This window comes from Ascaphus truei, chromosome 19 (assembly GCF_040206685.1).
Source record: "Ascaphus truei isolate aAscTru1 chromosome 19, aAscTru1.hap1, whole genome shotgun sequence".
In the NCBI taxonomy this organism is placed as follows: domain Eukaryota; kingdom Metazoa; phylum Chordata; class Amphibia; order Anura; family Ascaphidae; genus Ascaphus; species Ascaphus truei.
Genome location: NC_134501.1, coordinates 25,985,626 through 26,005,791, shown reverse-complemented (window position 1 = coordinate 26,005,791; position 20,166 = coordinate 25,985,626). Strand labels below are relative to the sequence as shown.

The 20,166-nt window shown below is 47.0% G+C and overlaps 1 protein-coding gene across 3 annotated transcripts; it reads left to right on the top strand.

Moving 5' to 3' along the window:
- The first annotated feature begins 3,014 nt into the window (after positions 1–3,014).
- Positions 3,015–19,886, top strand: LOC142470078 (uncharacterized). 3 transcript variants are annotated; one of them, XM_075577008.1, is made up of 12 exons: positions 3,015–3,147; positions 5,270–5,335; positions 6,602–6,634; positions 7,372–7,449; positions 7,962–8,044; positions 8,544–8,670; positions 11,532–11,731; positions 13,207–13,278; positions 14,347–14,622; positions 17,352–17,429; positions 18,282–18,488; positions 19,466–19,886. In XM_075577008.1, the coding sequence occupies exons 2-12, from the start codon at positions 5,280–5,282 to the stop codon at positions 19,771–19,773; spliced, it is 1,518 nt and encodes a 505-aa protein (XP_075433123.1). In that variant the 5' UTR covers positions 3,015–3,147; positions 5,270–5,279; the 3' UTR covers positions 19,774–19,886. The 3 variants fall into 3 exon arrangements, with proteins under 3 accessions (XP_075433123.1, XP_075433124.1, XP_075433125.1); XM_075577009.1 differs by having other exon boundaries at positions 3,033–3,147; positions 17,250–17,429; positions 19,466–19,880; XM_075577010.1 differs by lacking the exon at positions 13,207–13,278 and having other exon boundaries at positions 3,051–3,147; positions 17,250–17,429; positions 19,466–19,879.
- The last annotated feature ends 280 nt before the right edge of the window (positions 19,887–20,166 follow it).

Below are 20,166 nucleotides of genomic sequence, written 5' to 3'. Positions count from 1 at the left end.
GGTCCCCTTTTCTTTAGGTACTGGTGCTTCCTTGGCATCCTCCTTGCGGCCGTCCTTGCCTTTCTTAGGGGTGTGAAAATGCAGTTGTACTTCATGCCTCCGGATATACCGCATTAATTCCACGTAGTTGGGTGGTGTGGCAGTGACGGGGGCACCTCGCATCAACATAGCTGTAGTGTCCAGCGGCAGCGAACCTTTCAGTAGTTGCTTGTATCGATGTCGGTCCACTTCCGCGGCCACCACAATCTTTTTGGACAGGAGAGTCCCTAGAGACAGCTGGAGATTGCAGGCGAACGCGGACAAGTCTTCTCCTTCCCTTTGCCGAAGAGCTTTGAATTTTGCCATCAGCTCGTCTTCACACGCAAAGGACTGGGTGAGCATTTCTAACAACTCATAAGCCGTCACCTCTCCTTCTACTTCCCGATGCGTTCGAACCAGTAGTGCAGCTGGGGGCCGGAGGCTCTCCACTAGTCGTTACCGCTTGACGGCCTCGGAACACGACCATTCAGCTAGTATATGGATGGTATGTTCTCTCCATGTTTCAAACCCTTCTTCTCCGGTAGGTGTCGGCAGTGTTCCGGAAAAGGGCTTTAGTTTCCTGTAATTTTGAGGTTGAGAGGCGAGAGTCACTGTTTCGATAAGTTGAGGCACAGTCATGTTCAGGGGGAATCCTCCAGGGATGGGGCCACTGTCAGCCCCGAAATTGCCAGTAAGGGGGGCCGGAGCATTGGTTGAGGGTTCATCAGGGACAGGGAACGACAGTGATTGCCTCTGGGCCCAGCTAGTGGCTCCCTCAAATGCACTTGAAGAAAAGGTCACTCGGGGTTGGCGAGAAGTAATGACAGGGGTACTTGAGATGGGCGCTATCGTCTGCCAGTCACTGGTAGAGGGTTCATCCGCAACCAGTTCAGTGGTTGGAGAGCGTGAAGAGGTGAACACCTCTCTGATTTCGGGTATGGCTGCAAATACTACCGAATAGCCTCCGGGCTGGGCCTCTGACTCTTGTAAGGTCTGGGGCACATTGTCCCGGCATATCTCACACCCTGCCGTAAATAGTATGGTGCTCCATTCAAAGTTGAAGTCATTCCCGCGGCCCTGTGCGCTCCAAAGTGTCAATACCCAGCAGTTTCCCTAATGAGTCTCGTATTTTGCTCGCGGACACTGTGACCGGAACGTTCCCTACAGCTACTACATGACTGGGTGGTTCGCTGACCTTGAAGGCCCACGCGTGGACTTCCGGGCTGGACGGGGAGAACATGATGAGAAATTTGGGTAATTATACACAATTTTACTAGGCACCCCAGGTCTGAATCTCAGCAGCGCATCCAAATGTAACGGGTATTCCCTGTGAATACAGACGCTACTACCTGCTGTGTAACCTGTGTGGCTCTCAGGAGCCTAAGCCTCCGCTTGGGGAGCCTGGGGTACATACATATAATACGATCTTGTGGTGCAACGCCTCCACCTGGGAGGGATCCCAACGGAGTGGGAGGAGGCCCTCACAGGAAACAATCACATTAAGCAAACAGTTGTAAAACAGAACTGGCTTTACTGCATAACATGTACTTATTCATAAATAAACATGTGTCCCTCTCTAGAGGAGACACTGACTACTGCGTCTCGCAGGACGCTCCCACCTACACCGGGTGATCCCACCCCGTGTCCAATAACCCCACACAATATGTCCCGCACCCTTAAAGGGAGAGGATATGTGTGACTGCGCAGCCACTAGTCCCGTAATAATAATATATGTAGGATCGTTGGTGCACTTGTTGATGGTTACCTGCCGAGCACTCCAGTGCCCGGGCCTGCAACGGAGCTTCGCAAAGGATCCGATGACGGAGGAACACAGGAACTACCGTCCGGGGCGATCCCACCCGGATGGCCTCTGCAGCGGTAGCGGAGGTCTGAGCCCAAACCTCTGGATGGACGCGCAGCGTCCGCTGTGTCCCTAACTGACTCTGTGTAGTAAGGGGCAGGGTCCCTAACCTGGAGCCTGTCCCTACAACACTCAACTACTGGTGACTCAGGGCTATCTGGGGCCTAGGGGGCTGCTGGCCTAGTGCAGGGAGTCACTGACTCCTGCACCCTACCTCCTTCCCCTAGCTGCTCCTGGCGCCGACTGACCAACGTGCTCAGAGCCCGCGAAATGTATCAATCCCTCTGTGCAGGGAGATACTCTAGCCCTATTGGCTCCCTGGCGTCACGTGGGGCGCTCAGAGGCTCATGGGACTTGTAGTCCCTTCCAAGAGCCTTCCCTGGTAGGCTAGCGTTCGCGCGCTTATCACTGCGCATGCGCAACGCAATTTGCAATGGCGGCGTCCTGCACCGCGAGCCGCCGGCACCTTCGCAACGCGACCGCGGTCCTAGCAACGGCCCGAGCGCGTCCCCGGTAACCGGCCGCATCCCTAGGATAGCGCGCTGCTCGCGCACATGCCCCCACACCTCCCCGCGAACGGCCGCAGTGAGTACGAGGAGAGGAGGGGGTCCGCAACGGAAGAGGGGACCTGGCTACATATATATATATGTGTCAAAAAAGCCGGCACATCAAATTAAAGACACATTTATTGCACCATTTGGTGCGCCGGGTTTTTTGTCCGTTGTACATAGTACAGATTATAACGTTAGCAGCAGCGCCTGCTCCAATGTTCTGGATTATTACTGTTATTGTGTGTCCTGATTCCTTTACTGTGTACATGTGTGTATACGCACACATATGTACATGTAAAATACTGTTACACTCACATACGGTAAACACAGCCAGCCCCACTCCCTCCTGCCTCCCTCCGCTCCGCTAGGTGTCGCTGTATGAGCGGTTTTGCCTCCTCCGCTCCGCCAGGTGTCGCTGTATGTGCGTCTCTCCCTCGTCCGCTCCGCTAGGTGTTGCTGTATGAGCGGTTTTGCCTCCTCCGCTCCGCTAGGTGTTGCTGTGCCCGGCTCTCACTCCTCCGCTCCGCCAGGTGTCGCCGTGCCCGGCTCTCACTCCTCCGCTCCGCCTGGTGTCGCTGTATGAGCGGCCTCTCTGTATATCTCTTTCCTCCTGCTCTCAGTTTCCGGCGGCCGGGAGGTGACGGTGATAGTGCGCGGGAGAGACAGAGACACAGAGAGGGACACGGGGAGCGGGACACAAGAGAAAAGGAGACACAGGTATTATCAGCTATGTTATAGAGAAAAACCAAATGTAACATGTATTATATACACACACCAACCCCCATGTATTACACACACACACCATGTGATATATACATACACACCAACCCTCATGTATTATATATATATATATATATATATATATATATATATATATACATACACACACACACACACCATGTGATGTGTATATATATGTATATATATATATATATATATGTACATACATACACATACACACCAACCCCCATGTATTATATACACACCATGTGATATACATACATACCAACCCCCATGTATTATATATACACCAACTCCCATGTATTATATATATATATATATATATATATATATATATATACACATAAATATGTATTATATATACCTACATACACCATGTAAAAAATACTATATAGATATATATTCAAAAAATAAATAGATGATACTGTTCTGTGGCTAACGAAATGCTTTTATTTGTGCGAGCTTTCGAGATACACTGATCTCTTCTTCCGGCGTTGTAACATCGCCGGAAGAGATCAGTGTATCTCGAAAGCTCACACAAATAAAAGTATTTCGTTAGCCACAGAACGGTATCATCTATTTATTTTTTGATTATTGAAGCTTGGCTAACACGGTACTGATACCTCTACATAGATATATATATATATATATATATATATATATATATATATATATATATATATATCCACCCACACACCCATGTATTATATACACACCCATAAATACACACATACCATGTATTATATATACACATACACACCCCCATGTATATTATATATATATCTCCACCTACGCACCCATGCATTTATATACACATACCATGTAATATATATGTACACCCACACACCCATGTATTATATATATATATATATATATGTATATATACATATATATATACATATATACACACCATGTGATATATATATATATATATATATATATATATATATATATATATATATATATATATTTTCCACAAACACACCCATGTATTATATACACATACATATACACACACCATGTAATATATAAATTTACCTACACATATCATGTACTATTAATATATATTATTGATATAGTTCCACAATCTATGTATAAATCACTACATACTGTAATCCAATATGCACTTTATATATGTACACTTCTCACAGTATATTTTATGCTTTTATTTTATTCTGATATTTAACTAGTTGGCCATTTTATATTTGCATCATATACACACGTGTGCAGGCTTCATATTTCCTTCTTGGTGGGATATATTGGGATCTTGCCCCAAACACCACCGTTAAATTTGTGTGTGCTTTTATTTATGTAGCACCGCTCTATACGGGGAAAGTAAAGTACAAATCCGATTGAAACTCCTTATTTTCTTTTATAGTAGGATGTGCAATATATATGTTTATGTAATGTATGTACATATGCCTATACATTATACTTGCATATGTATTGTTTTTATAACTTATAAATACTAGCTTTGGTCCATAAATATGTATATTGTTTATGTATTTGTGTGTTCTGCAATATTCCTCGTGTATGCGCAGTATTCCTGTATGACCGTCTGTTTGTGTATGTATGTATGTGTATCTTTATACAGTGCTATCCAGGTAAATAGCGCATCACAGCAGTAATGTACGTGACATAATAATATAACACATAATGAGTAGGAGCTTCAGGCATAAGAGTAACATTAGGAAAAGGGGTACCTGCCCTGAAGAGCTTATAATCTAAGTGGGGAGAACTTAGAGACAGTAGGCGGGCGTTCTGGTAAGTGCGTCTACAAGGGGCCAAGGGCATTGTGTGTGTGTGTGTGTGTGTGTTATCAGCCACGGAGCCACTCATATGCTGCGTTAAAGGTGTGTTTTATGAAAGGTCCAAAAGGTGGAGAGAGAGGGCGCTAGTCGGATATTTAGGGGAAGAGCATTCCAGAGGTTTGAGGCAGTGAGTGAGAGGTTTTAGGTGGTGAGGATTTAGGTTGCATATATTGGTATTTAAGGTGAAAAATCCAGCAATGGCCTAGTTTTAACATATTACAAATAGCACTGTTATGAATGTACTTTTTACTTCAGGCAATTTACTTAACTTTTTTTTTTTTTAACAGGTGCTTAAAAATGTCGTCTTGGGTGAAAGTAACAAGGGGTCAGCAGCAGAAGCCAGTGGAAAAAAGGTGAGTGTTTACCAGCTCGGGTGATGGGTGCTTCTCCAGATGCGCTTGTGCGGTTACAGATGCCGTCCTGTTCATTGGTAATGAAAGTAACACCGCTGCTAAATGAAAATGCCTTTTTGTTGCTCTCTGAGCTTCCTTGTTAAGGAGCCAACTGCTTTCTAATCCAATTATTTAGGGTGGTGCTGGCAGGAATAGTTTATGGGGAGATCACATCCCCTATTTTTCTGTAAAACCTTCCCGTCTCCCCCCTTTCCATGCACATATATAGTGACTGCTCCGATACCCAGGGTTGTTAAGTCTCTGCCTTGCTTGGACTGATTGTTAAAGCTCTATTGCCTCTCAAAAATAAAAAAGAATCTCCCTCCCCCCTAGATTGGAAGCAGGAGGTCTCCGGAGTGGGACCACCTTAATTTCAGCTACGGGGACCCCCTGCTCCACGAGATACTTACATCCCAAGGCGATGCCCACATCTAGTGTAAATGCACCTATGTGCGTTGGGGGTGCGCTAGATGGACGTTAGATGATGGTCTGTGATGGTCCTAAAAATGATTAATATAGGATATGGGCAATGAATGTCAATAGATGTATATAAATTAGTTGTACCAATGACACCCCTAAAAAGTCACAATTACCCATAATGCCAGATGCAATAAGGTAATGAATATTAACAAAAGATGAAAAGCTGCAAAAAATGTGTACCCACTGATAGCTGTGGTAGCTGCGTCCCTGTAGATGCAGACTGGAAGCACACACGGTAGGGGATCCTCGTCAACTGCTTGAATGGTGATACACTGACTTGGGTGTGAATACATTTGTAACGTGTAAGGGGATACATTCTGGGGTTAAACAGAGTCCTTTTGAGTGTTGTTAACGTCCTATGGAGTAGTTAACTGATGCTGCCCCCGATGATGGGATACCACTCCTCTTCAGTAAAGAAACCTCAAAGAAAGAGGGAAGGGAAAGTGTCCCACGGCATTTGGAATCCAGCTGACGGTGAATGCAGGAGGAGAGAGACTATAAAAGTGTTTTTACATGGTTTGCGCCTGCATTTTTTTTTTTTTTTGAGATGCCGGCATCTCCTGCAAGTTTAAAAGGTGCGCGTACATTATAGGAGTTACATTCACACAGGCGACTGGAGCAATTGCTCCTTTAACTCTTTGCGTTGCAGAGTCCTCTGTCCCAGAATGGGTTATCCCGGTGTGTAGAATTCCCCATTATAATGCAAATGGCATCAACCTCTTCCTTCCAATCATCTTGTTTCCTCAGGCACAGACCAAGCTGGATTCCACGGCTTCTAGAGTAAGTGCCGTTTGTCTTTTGTTGCGTGTGTGTTAGGCTTGTAATATAGTGCGGGCACCGGCGTTGCGTGTGGCACGGGCGTTGCGTGTGTAGTGGGCGTTAGCGGTAACGTGTGCGGCTAGGGGGCGTGGCTAAGACATTCCAGAGCTAGGCCATGCTGTGATTGGTTCACAGCGTCACGTGGCGTGGCGACACCGCGCAAATACAATTCTCCTGTACTTTTCCTGGTCTGCCTCGCCACCGCTCACGGCCCTGTACGCGCGTCCCTAGTATAGAAACGCTTATTACTTGTTTTCATAGTGCTGTATCAGCCGTTCATATACAGAGCTGCTGATCAGTGTTTTTGTAGAATCTTTTCTCCATGTAGTGGAGGAAACACAAACCGTATACAGTTTGTAATGTATGTACCTGCTGAAAGGTAGCAGTCTTAACAACATGTTAATGCCAAAAGAAAATGACCCATCTAAGGAGATAATATATAAATGAATTGAATAATGTATTATATTGAATGTACATTGGGGCTTTTTGTGTTTGCTGTTCTATATTTAAAGTCCCTTTCTCAGCACCCTATCCCCTGTTGGTAATAAGTATATGAATATATAATACTGGGGGTTTTGAACTCGCCGAGGTTGTGTATTCGTATAGATATATTCGATTTATTCCAGTGATTACATGATTTTAAAGCCAGACGTTCTATTCTTGTACATGAAATCTGACCCGAGATGTCTTCTTTGTAGCATTAACCCTTACAAATCCAGCCAGAAGAACTCCTTCGGTCACGACAGTTACCCGAGAGACTTGGAAGATCAGAACAGGTAGGAAACCGTATTGTAACCACACATACATTGTCTTTTATTGGCCTAATGGTTCGGCTTGAGGCTCCGGAAGGTAGCCATAACGTCGTGCCAATAAATAACATTTTCCTGCAACTTGTTAGTGTGCCAATCCCTTTTTTATAGAGCGGGGACACACTCAGTCCACTGGGCTTGAAACATTGTTATTAAGTAACCATGGATGGTTTATGTGAATAAATTTGCAGTCATTTCTGTGTGCCCCGTGGGATACCCGTGCTCCATCGTTTTGTTAGATCGGCTCTCGCTGATGTCCGGATCACCCAGGCTGTTGCCTCTTTACGCGAGTGCCCCAATCTCGCGAAACTATACAGACACTGCGGCACAAAGGAGAACTGCCTGGGAGACCAGAAGGGGCTCATTGTCCAATAAAAAACAGCCATGCACAGAAAAGTGTGTCCATAATGTGTCTTGCTGTACAACGAACTCCTGGGATTCCCCTGTAATACCTATTCGCTTCTACATTCTCTCTGCAGCTTTGATGAACTGTTTGGGCAAAAATATCAGTACCCGCCTGGGCCAGAGGAATACTGCGAGAGGTACCAGTACTCTCAGAATGGTAAGAGGAGGGCGAGGGAGATCTTCGTGCTGCTCTCCAATACTGGGCTCCCGGATTGAATCAGTCCGGCTGTATAAAAGGGATGAGGGTGGCATAAGCTGCCTCTTATTAAACTAACATCTGAAGCTTGTGAGCAGGGATCTCTGGAGCGCTACACCAGGAATAGGGTACCCACCGCTGACATTAACGGGGTTCCGTGTCGGAGACCCCCTGCTTCAATCCTGATAATCTGTTTTAAAAAGCAGTGCTGTGATTGTCACTTAAAACAGCGTTTAGCAAGGAATAATAGTTATTTCTGCTGTGGTTGGCTGTCTGAATCATGTTCTTCCCTTGTTGCTAATGATTTAGTTGTAGGCAAACGCGTGAGCTTCGCCATGCGCACAGAGATAATTTAGCGCACATTGCTTGTAAAGAAAGAAATCGAGCTCATGGAAATGTTGACATTGCTTCTCTTTTTTTTCCTTGAATGTTTTTTATTTTTATGTTTCATTCCGCGTAGAACCCCAGTACAGCACAGACGATCGGCGAGAGAAACTCTACATGCAGTTCTACCAGCAAATCCAGGCCGAGTACCACAAGGAGAGGCCCTCGGACTGTGTGATTGTGGCCATCAGCAAAGAACAAATGTAAGTCCGATGTAATGCGGCCCGCAGCCAGGCGGCGAGATCCGACTACCGGGGGCGTCTCGTGCTATAAAAGTCGAGCAGCGGCAAGCCACGCTCTTTAGAGCAAGGGTGGCCAAATCCAGTTATCAAGGGCCGCCAACAGGCCGGGTATTAAAGATATCCCTGCTTCAGCTGAGGCACTGATTGGGCCACCTGGGCTGAAGCAGGGATATCCCAGATACCTGGCCTGTTGGTGTTTGCCTTCGCTGCCGTTTGCTGTACAGTCGGGGGGGGGGGGGGGCACTCTTTCCCCAGACGATCCATGTTGCTGACATGGCAGAATTGGGGAGCCCCTGCCCTCTCTTCTCCCCCCCCCCCCCCCCCCCGAGCTCTGGAACCGCTTGCAGCACATACGGATATGATACAAACGGGGTTCATTCATAAGGTCATGAAGACGGAATGAGGCAGCGCTGGCGTCGTACAATGCGCCCCAAATCCTACATTTTCTTTACCTAAAATGTTGTTGTCGTCGTGTCCCACCCCCCTGTGCTGTGCGCAGTGGTCACTGACTTGATTGACAGTCAAGTCACCAGTGCGCAGCTCAGGGGGTGAGCGGGGGGATCGAAAAGCAGGAAGCAGGGGGGGGGGGGGGGCGGGAACTAGTTGGAGAAGAGGGAGATCTGTGAGTGTGTGTCTAGCCGTTCAGCTCAGTGGGGGGATCGGGGCCTGGGGGTGGGACTAGTCGGAGCAGAGAGGGAGGTGTGAGTATCTGTATGAAGTGAAGCTTTGTAACTCACTAGGATCGGGGGTAGTTGGAGTTAAGTGGGAGATGGTTAGTGTGTCAGATACACACTGACATTACCAAGTGGTGGCACAGAGCCAACGGTGGGAGACGGGGTTAGCTGGAACGCCCTTCCCCTTAAACCGCTGGCTCCTAAGTATATTATATTTTCCCCCACCCCTGTTTAATATAGAAGTAGATCTAGATCTATGCACTCCTTTCTATTTCAGATATTACTGCTTATTGCAGAAAGTTCCTGATGATCAAGCCCATAGCCTTGTATTCACCCACCTCTCTGAGCTCCTCATCCCTTTGCATTTGTTTCTTCCCAGAATTTGTCTATCCACAAAAAATAATAATCTGTGTTTAGGCCACTTCTAAGCTAGTCACAAACCAGATTTCCTGAGAAATAAACATTAAAACAATGTGTACACACACGCACTTTGCATTAACAGTTCTCATGCCGAAACAGCTAGTCTTCAATTATTAATCTACAACGTCGAGACGTGAAAAATAACTATAAAATCGTTACTTTTATTTTTTTTAAGACACCCATTATTTCCCTCCTCTATTCCATGGCGAGTCTCCTTTGTGATACTATCCCACTTTCACTAGTAACTTCCAGCGTGTACCTGAGCACATAGTTAAACTCTTATTGCAACAAGCTAACCACAACAGCTTTCTGAAAGAGTCTCTATTTAGGGACGTTCCCATTGTCTGGTTCGGAAGTCCCAACTGGCCCAGCGCTTCCCACTTCACATTAGGCTGAGTCCACTGTGCCGCTTACCGCGGTCAGCGCCAGTAACTGCTCAGCCACAGCGCCCCCCTGCTCTCGCGTAAAAAAAAAACCGTGCTGGCCAGCCGGGTGCTCATGCTTAGAGAGTTGGAGACGTCACCGCTCTCAAGCATGAGCGAGCTCAGCGGCACAGAGGACGCAGCCTTGGGTGTAAAACGTTTAGATACATTTTTACCTTTCTTGATTTTTCTACTGAAGAGCTCATATAAAAAGCCTGGTCTCGCAGGGATACTTTCTCTACCACAAAACGCAATGCCGAGCAAGCCCTTAAACCTCTTGGCTGCCAGCAAGAGCCAAAGGTTGAGACAGCACAGATTGTAACCCGTGCTTGGTAGAAAAGTGTCTCCGGAATATGAAGGCAAGCCACGGATTAGATGGGGTCGGGGCGTCGGCTAGGGAAATGGACACGCATCAAATTCTGTGTTTCGATGTTTCTACTTGGATCACAGACGTTTTGTATGTATGTTTCTTTACACAAAAATATCGATGTTTTTCACTTTTTATAACCTTACTTTTTAAAGTGCCGCGTTAACTGTAAAACGCATTTTCTTAACTGTATACACGGGTACCGTCTAAATAGTTATCCCCCGTTCTTGCTCAGATCTGTTCTGACTGCGCATGAAATCATCGAAACTTGGCTTGCGAAGGCCATTTCTCCGGGGGCCATTGTTTCATGGAGGTGTTGTAAATGCATCTTTAAATTGTTACTGAGCGCATACAAATGCTTTAATCGTTAAACGTCACATCTCACATTTTAATGGGTTTGTCAACTTGCAAAACATCTTTTTAAAATCTCCCTTAGCATGCTTTTACAGTCTGCAAACAGTAGATGGACACTGTGCTTTGCAAAATTATTTCCAGTCCCGAATATACTAGAAGAAACACTTCCATTTTTTTTTTTATATATAAATAAAAAGAAATATCTTCACTGCCTGTTTACGGTTCCCCATAAATGTTGATTTTTCTTTAAAACGCCCTATAACTCTGCTTAATCTGCATCATTTTTTAAGCAGCATTTGTTCCTCCGTTCCGAACCCTTACTAAAATTAGCAGGTATAATTATGCTTTTCCCGAGTACACACACAACGCACATAAAATTCTTTAATAAGAGACCTCGCAAATGATGAAACATATGTTAAAAATGCCAGCACCGTGGTCTGCGTTCCTCCCGCCCTGCAGCGGAGTAAGAATTGTGGGCGCTTCTACGTCCTACCGCTCCGCTTTAACCGTGTAGCGTGGGATCGGTGCGGCGAAACGCACCTTTCTCTCCTTTTTGTGAATAACCATCCTTTTCTTTCTTTGAAGGGAATACGCTACAGCGATAGGCCATCAGTTACAGGACCACGGGATTGTGGTGGAAATGATTTATTTGACATCAGAGTCGGGTCTCACGCGTGCCCTCCAAGAGGTTAAAAATGACGGCTCCCCATTTTGCATTCTCGTCGAGCAGTCCAATGTAGCCCTGTCCTCTTGCACCGCAATCATCCTTCACGATTCTATCAAAAGTAAGTGTAGCACAACACAGGAACCCTACACCGTAAAACCTACTGGTGAACCCAAACAAGGTAACCTGGAAATGTGCCATGCATTCCAGCGCCTATGGCAGCAAAAGTTATTAAACGTACATACCCACAAAACGACATTGAATTCTTCCCACTTATACTTAAGCGCTCAAACATCTGGCATTAGATGGTTTGCTGACGATGTATTTAACAAGGTTTTCAAAATGATGCAGCATGTTAGTTTCCATCTAAAATACTCCTAATGCTGCTGATCAAAGCGTAAGGGTGCAGGGATTAAAGTATCACTTCTATTCCCCCTTCCACCCCCACCCCAAAAAAACCCAAACGTTTTAACCCTAATTTACATTGAGCATGTTATGTTTCACACACAGTGAAGTATGCAAGGAAATTAGGTTAAAATCAACAAACTTAGATCTTTGCACATTTATAAACGCTTTAACTGATGCGTCATATTCTGTTAAGCGTGCACACTCCCTAAAACTCCTAACTCAAATTATTGAGTGAACACGCATCCTACATCTCCCTGTAACTCGTCATTAGATGCGTGCGCTCCCTGCAATTTGCGTGATTAGAAGTGCACGCTCCCTGTAACTCGCTCTAAACCACATAATTTCAGTGAGAAATACTGTACTCTTCTGTTACTGGAGCACTGCAGGTTCTTTACTTGAGATGTGATGTTTGGCCAGATTTCCGGGCATTGTCAGGATCGTGCCTGTCCTGTTCCCACCCCACCAATGCCAGAGTTGCTGGCCTCCCCGAGTCCACTCGCACATAGCGTGCTGTAATAAAAAGGAGACCAGAAAAGAGACCAGCTTTGGATAGAGCCTTGCTGGCGTCCATCTGGTGTGATGGAGAAGTAGCATTAAATCAGCAATCCTGCCCAGTTTAGCTAAGGATTGGTTTGTTTTTTTTATTACAGAATTCAATACCAGTGGGTTCTCTGCAGCTGAACCATGCCGTTTTTATTTATTTTAGCCTTGGAGGACCCAGTTTTGTAAGGTTTTTCCAAGATGGCGCCCGTGATCACTGAGTAGGAGGCCGCAACATTATCCTACTCGTAACGTTGCGGCTTCTTATTGTCTCAGGATTTCGCAGCAATTTTGATTGACCAAATCAGAGCTGAAAGACCGGTAACTGGTCGTCCCAGTGGCCAAAAATCGCACGGCTCCAGAGAACCCAACAGTTCTGTTTGTGTTTTTGTTTACAGAATAAGGAGTGTATTTCTTCTTTAAGTTCTAGTTCTTGATATCCGTTATGTTGTAATTGTGCCGCGCAGCCGCGTCTGGGTATTCTCCTGCGACCGGCTGTTTTTTTAAGAAGCATCATTAAAGCTTCATTTAATTCTGTTTTTTTACGTTGGGTAAGAGGTCCATGTTTGATCCACCTTTTTTTGGTTTTGCTTGAGACGTGTACTAATAAGAATTCAGTGCATTGAGGTTCTGCCCTCTGTATTCTAGAACCTCTAGTTTCTGGAAGCCGGTATCTTGGGGTTTCCCAGTCTTCTACACGGGAAGTGTCTAATCGCAATGGTAAATACCAAAACATCACAGTTCATACACCAGCTTCCCTGCAGACACAAACACATCCCCAGGTCTACATCTCCCAGAATCCCTTGCTTGTAAGCGAGCACACAAATCGGTGCTTTAGACATGGTGATGCTTAGGACAGTTTAGAAATACTCAGCATCATTATACATTGGGCTTGTTGTATTCCCATCTCGGCTGCACTGCTTCTTAATAATAGAATGTACCATTCTACCGCCATTAAAAGTGCCCTGACAATTCACAAGTAGTTTGCTGTTACGCTGATCTGTGGACCCCTGACCTCCGAGGACCCCCCAGATCCCCCGAAATAAGGGATTGACATTTTTTATGTAGTCTCTGGAAGTTAAAACCCTACAAACATGGCGTCCCTGGTCACCACTAGAAAGCTGCACTGCGTCATATCCCCGTGTCGCGCATCCCGATGACATGGCGGCTTTCTCTTGGCCCTGATCACGCGGCAATTTTTTGTCCACGAGGCTAGTACTTTAGGCTGGTGGACAAAACCCTTCGTCATACAGGATCCCGAGTCTCCCCGGAGTTCTGGGGACCACGGATCAACGTTCTGTGACCCACTCCCCCCAGCCCTCTGGTTCGGTAAAATGACTGCGGTTCTAAACATGTCACTGCCATTAGTACCCTCTGTGCCAGGGTGAGCGCTTTAGTCACAACCAGGTGACGTGAACGCGCTGAAGCAGTGCGCTCGATCGCCTCTCCACCCCCCGCCCTACAACATAAGAGCCCCTGGAGAGCCAGCTGAGTGGGGACATAATGGGTCATATGGGTTAATGGCTTCAGTCTACAAATCCTACATGCTTAAGATTGTCTATCTAGTGATAGTTCAATAGCGTAAGTTTTAATTGAAACCGAGAACATCTCAATGAAAGACCTGCAGTGCCCTGTGTCTTAGTGCCACGTCCTGTCCCACACTTTGTAGCTAAATCCCAGTTCTGTTCAATCTCTGCCCCCCCCTTTTTTTTTATATATTTCCTTTTTCCTGCTTATGAATACATTGTGAGCTCCTGATTGACCCGGCAAGTTGTCTCTCCTCTTTAGTACACCGTAATATGCCCATGGAGGACGCGCTGACTCTGGTAGTTAATTCATTTGGGAAAATTTTTGGCGAGCGTGAGCAGCAGGAGCGTAATGAGATTTCGCACAAAGCGGCTGATCTGGCGGACGATTACCTGGAGAGGGAGCACTATGAGTCTTACTCTGTCCCTCTGGACATCAGACACCTTCTCTTCCTTTTAAGCGACGGCAAATATTTATATGGGGAAGAGCTGAAAGCAATCAGCGACTACCTGAAGACCAGGATTACCGAGCTGGAAGGTATTCATGTTTGCCATCACCCCAAACTCCACCCCACCCCCACTCACCGGTGTCACCACTCGCCCCCGGTGTCCCGAATCCAATCTCCCTTCTCCCCGCCCCCGGTCCAACCCCACTCCAGGGGTCCCCCCTCCCCTCTCCTTGGGGGTCCCGACTCCTACCTCCCACTCTCCTCCGGGGTCCCGACTCCTCCCCCCCCTGCCCCCGACTCACCTCCGGGGTCCTGGCTCAATCCCCCTCCCACTCTCCTCCAGGGTGTCTACACTACCCCCTGCCCCCCCACTCACCTCCACGGCCCTTACTCCACCCACCACTCACGGGACTCGACCCCATGCTCTCAAGAGTTCCGTCGGCCATTACTGTACCCGTTAAATGATGCCTGTATATTAAGCACTTGGCGTCTACCGATTTTTACGTAAGTGTTAAATATAAAATCTCTTCTGGGCGTCTGCACTAATATTAAAATGACACGGAGTACATGTGTATGTAAGGTAGGACCCGTACACGGAGTACATGTGTATGTAAGGTAAGACACGTACACGGAGTACATGTGTTTGTAAGGTAAGACACGTACACGGAGTACATGTGTATGTAAGGTAAGACACGTACAGGGAGTACATGTGTATGTAAGGTAGGACACGTACACGGAGTACATGTGTATGTAAGGTAGGACACGTACACGGAGTACATGTGTATGTAAGGTAGGACACGTACACGGAGTACATGTGTATGTAAGGTAGGACACGTACACGGAGTACATGTGTATGTAAGGTAAGACACGTACATGGAGTACATGTGTATGTAAGGTAGGACACGTACACGGAGTACATGTGTATGTAAGGTAGGACACGTACACGGGGTACATGTGTATGTAAGGTAGGACACGTACACGGAGTACATGTGTATGTAAGGTAAGACACGTACACGGAGTACATGTGTATGTAAGGTAGGACACGTACACGGAGTACATGTGTATGTAAGGTAGGACACGTACACGGAGTACATGTGTATGTAAGGTAGGACACTTACACGGAGTACATGTGTATGTCAGGTATGACACTTACACAGAAAACCAATATACCCTTTGTTTCCCTGAAAATGTAATCAGGAATATAACAGATGAGGTTTTTAAAATCACGGTAACCGTTTTCCGTTGTACTGTTTCACGGACCCTTAAACTTTTTACGGGTTAAGAGTTGGCAAACGGGGCACTAACTCGTATCAAGATTTTTGCCCACGTTATTCTGAACTGGGGTTTTTTTCCCCCAGATATATACGTGCGCTTTTGCTTGGGTCAAGTAACCTAATGCAGAAATGTCATATCCTGGGACAGGGCTGGCCAACTTCTGTCCTCAAGACGCCTACCCAAACAGGTCAGGTTTTCAGTATATCCCTGCTTCAGCACAAGTGGCTTAGCAGTCTTTGATTGAGCCACCTATGCTGAAGCAGGGATATCCTGAACCTGACCTGTTGGAGGTCTTGAAGACTGTAGTTGAGAACCCCTGCCCTTTGGACACCCACCTTTTTGTTGGCTTGCGGAGCGGTGCCTGCCCCGGCGGCCGTATTATATTCCGCGGATGAAACGGTCAGTGTTTCAGCGTCGCGTGGGACTCCTGGAGGTTAAATTAGTGCAAGTCCAGTACCTGTATGTAATCGAGCTTGGCTAAACCACACATTCAAATAATAAATCCAAACCATACACATTCTTACCAACATTTTAATCTCGTGATGTGAGAATAGAACCCGGCGCTAATATCAATTAAAATGTGCCAAATCTAAAAGTAGCCGTTCTGACCCCAAAAAAGAATGTTATATATTTATATTGCAATGTGCAAACACAGGATGGTGCCACGGGTTAAGTGAGGTAAATAACACTTTATTTATTTTGGATATATCTATATATATCGCTCCCCATATTTCTGCTTTCAAAATATTATTCTCCATCGTGTATACTTCTTGCACGCCTAGTGATGAGGTCTTGCCCTATGCGTATAAATTAGATTAAACAAATGGTAGATGGATTTGAAACACCGTTCCCACGTGTAAACGCACCGTCGCCTCGCTAAAACAAGCGCAGACGTCACGAAAAGTTCGCCAATTAATATCCAAATACTCTTTTCAGGAACCAGGTTTACCGAGAATAAGCAGACAAAATAAGATGAATTATTTCTTATTAATTAATGGCTAAATAAAGCTAGGTAAGACAAACTCGTTAATGATCAGTGCTGTCCTTTAACTTCAAACTTCCTACTTGTGGATTCATTAGTGTATTGTCCTGCAATATTTACCTGCAATTCCATTTTATAGTAAATGGATTTGAATTGGCCGTTCTGGCTTTTGTTTTTTCTTTGTCGTTTTTATATTGAAGTCTCTCCCATCGTACCTTCCTTTCGCTTAAATCCGCGGTTTATTCCTCTGGCAGCCAAAGCCTGCATTTTTGCCCTTGCCACCCCCAAGTCTCCACCATCAACCGTTCTTGATTCTGTGTTGAGCGGTCTGGACTCTTGTGTCTGTTCCGGGGGCGACGGATCTCGCGCGCGCTGCGCGCTCGTATTAATGTGCGATTAGAGGCGCGCGCGGGACCAAGTGGTTATTGTTTGTTTGTAATCTGTTCTCTTAACTCCCAGCCTTCGAGACCGCTGACCCTGAGGTTAACCCTATGTATGAAACGCACTCCGGCGCCTCATCCCACCACTTAGATAAGCCCCCACCTCTTCTACCCACCCCAGGGAGGAATCAGCTGCTGGGACAGGGTAAACCTACCCTGTTTGGTGATAGGCCTCAGGTTGGCCTTCTCCCGACTCCAGGTTAGTAGTTCTTATCTCGCGCGCAGCTTATTTTTGTCTTTAATTCTGTGTGGGTTTGGTGACCAACCTGACTCTTTCCATAGAGCAGGGGCGGGCAACTCCAGTCCTCAAGGGCCACCAACAGGTCAGGTTCAGGATATCCCTGCTTCAGCACAGGTGGCTGTCTTTGAGCTACCTGTGCCGAAGCAGGGATATCCTGACCTGTTGGTGGCCCTTGAGGACTGGAGTTTCCCATCCTTTCCATCGATAGTGTACAGTGCTTTTTAAATCTCAATGTCTTCATGTGTACTGTAGTTCAATTAACTATAATTTAATCTGTGAAACATTTTTGCGGGGGTCCATTAGAAGGTACCTCCCAAACCCCCCCCCCCCTTACTCCCCCCCCCCCCACCACCACCTGCAGTAAATGAGCATCTCTCACAGACCAGTACAGCTACTGGGATTTTTAAATTGTACGTTTTTTTGGTGGTTCCGATTCTGCGTGCGCATTTTGAGCTTCTGCTGCTAAATATGGAGATTTCAAGGAAACCATTTAATGGTAACAACGGAAGGCTAGACCTTTATTGAAGGGGTGGGGGGATGTCAGGAGCCCGTTTAGAACTAGGCTATGGAACACAATGACGATATGTATCCGTTCCCTGGAGGTTTCTCTGCAGGAATCCCCGTGGCTGTCCCGGTTTGTCCTATAACTTGCATCCATCGGGGAGTTCCACGGGGACTGCTGACTGTGCTCTATATACATTTCGGGCACAGGAAGTCTCAATCTTCTGCCCTAGCCGCGTTAACGCAGTGTTATTGCTGCAAACAGAACAAAAACTGTTTTTTTTTTCTGGTGTGTCCTTTTAACTCCAGGTTATGAACAAAATAACCAGAATGAGGATAATGTTAACGCCATGTATGAAGCCAAAATTCTATCAAATAGCTCTTCGGCCGATGTCCTGGACAAGCCCCCTCCTCTGCTGCCCACCCCGGGCAGGACCCCTCTCTTAGGGCACGGGAAGATGTCTATGCTTCGGGATCGACCTTCAGTCGGCCTTCTCCCAACACCCGGTCAGATGGGTGAGTCTCTACTACACATTACTTCCTCTTTGTATTAATAACCGATGTGATGGTGCTACCTGCCACAGAGTGGTACATGCCACAGAGCGGAATGTTACCTGCCACAGTCATACATGCCACAGAGCGGTACATGCCACAGAGCGGAATGTTACCTGCCACAGAGTGGTACATGCCACAGAGCGGAATGTTACATGCCACAGAGTCATACATGCCACAGAGCGGTACATGCCACAGAGCGGAATGGGGCGTTTAGTCGCGCCCGTTTTATACTTGGTAGGGGGTTAATTTAAGGGGTTTAAGCACTTAGTGGCTTAATTTAAGGGGTTATAGTGCTTGACGTAGGAGGTTCATTTTAAGGGGCTTTAGCGGTTGGGGGTTAATTTAAGGGGTTTTATGGGGTCTTGAACACACGGTGACTCGACAAAAGCAGCAGTCCTGGGAAATCACACCCCCTACCAAGTCTCTGCGGGTTGTGCTGATCAGACAATAACATAATGCTTTAGAATGTGACTGGGCTCTCTTGCGCGGTGACTGGGCTCTCTTGCGCGGTGACTGGGCTCTCTTGCGCGGTGACTGGGCTCTCTTGCGCGGTGACTGGGCTCTCTTGCGCGGTGACTGGGCTCTCTTGCGCGGTGACTGGGCTCTCTTGCGCGGTGACTGGGCTCTCTTGCGCGGTGACTGGGCTCTCTTGCGCGGTGACTGGGCTCTCTTGCGCGGTGACTGGGCTCTCTTGCGCGGTGACTGGGCTCTCTTGCGCGGTGACTGGGCTCTCTTGCGCGGTGACTGGGCTCTCTTGCGCGGTGACTGGGCTCTCTTGTGCGGTGACTGGGCTCTCTTGCGCGGTGACTGGGCTCTCTTGCGCGGTGACTGGGCTCTTGCGCCCACCCTCCAGTTTGTTTTTTGCTGTTTTTCTCTTCTCTTCCCCCCCCTCTTACATAATCTGAATTCTTACGGCCAAATCCTTCTGTTTTGAATAGGAGGTGCTGGCCCAAAAGGCAAACCGCCCCCTCTCTTAGCCATGAGCACTAAAAGACCCGGTCTCCTTGGGTTCTCACCGCACCAGCAGTCCCCGCACCAGCAGTCCAAGCGCCCGTTACTCGGTGAGAAGAAACCGGGTCTCCTTCCCATCCCAGGTGAGTGGTGCGGTTTGTATCTTGTGGGCTGCAAAATCCAACCCAAATTCCCCTCCCAACCCCACCTGAAATCTAATCCCAGAGAAGGCTGGAAACGTTTGTCCCTGCACCTTCCTGGTGACGCGCGGTGCTTGGTGAGCAGAGGTGTATGATGGGGACGCACCGTTAACAGCACGGGGACCTGCCTTCTCTCAAGTGGGGGTTAGTGCATTAACTCTGCTGTCATTGGGTTGGGACCTTAATTGTAACTGCTGCTCTCATAGTGACAGAGAGCTGCTGGACCCATTGGGGGGCTTGGCATGACAGGAGGGGCAGACTGGGAGATGGTGACAAGTAGACGGGATGTGGAAGAGAAGAGATGTTTTCCTGTATTCATGACTTGGTGAATACATAGTCCCCGGTGTGGGATCAGGAAGGACTGAAGGAGAAGGGGGAGAGAACACGCGTGTATTGGAGGGAATCGTGTTTCAGAGAGCAGGGCTTGAACCAGAGGTCACACTCTGCAGCAGGAGGGTGGGTAGGCAAAGGGGTGGTGGCTTCATGGA

Coding starts and splice junctions, on each gene's coding strand:
- LOC142470078 (XM_075577009.1), top strand. CDS start 5,280: ATGTCGTCTTGGGTGAAAGTAACAAGGGGTCAGCAGCAGAAGCCAGTG. Junction 8,671..11,531: donor GCCATCAGCAAAGAACAAAT/GTAAGTCCGATG, acceptor CTTTCTTTGAAG/GGAATACGCTACAGCGATAG. Junction 17,430..18,281: donor TGGCCTTCTCCCGACTCCAG/GTTAGTAGTTCT, acceptor TTTTAACTCCAG/GTTATGAACAAAATAACCAG.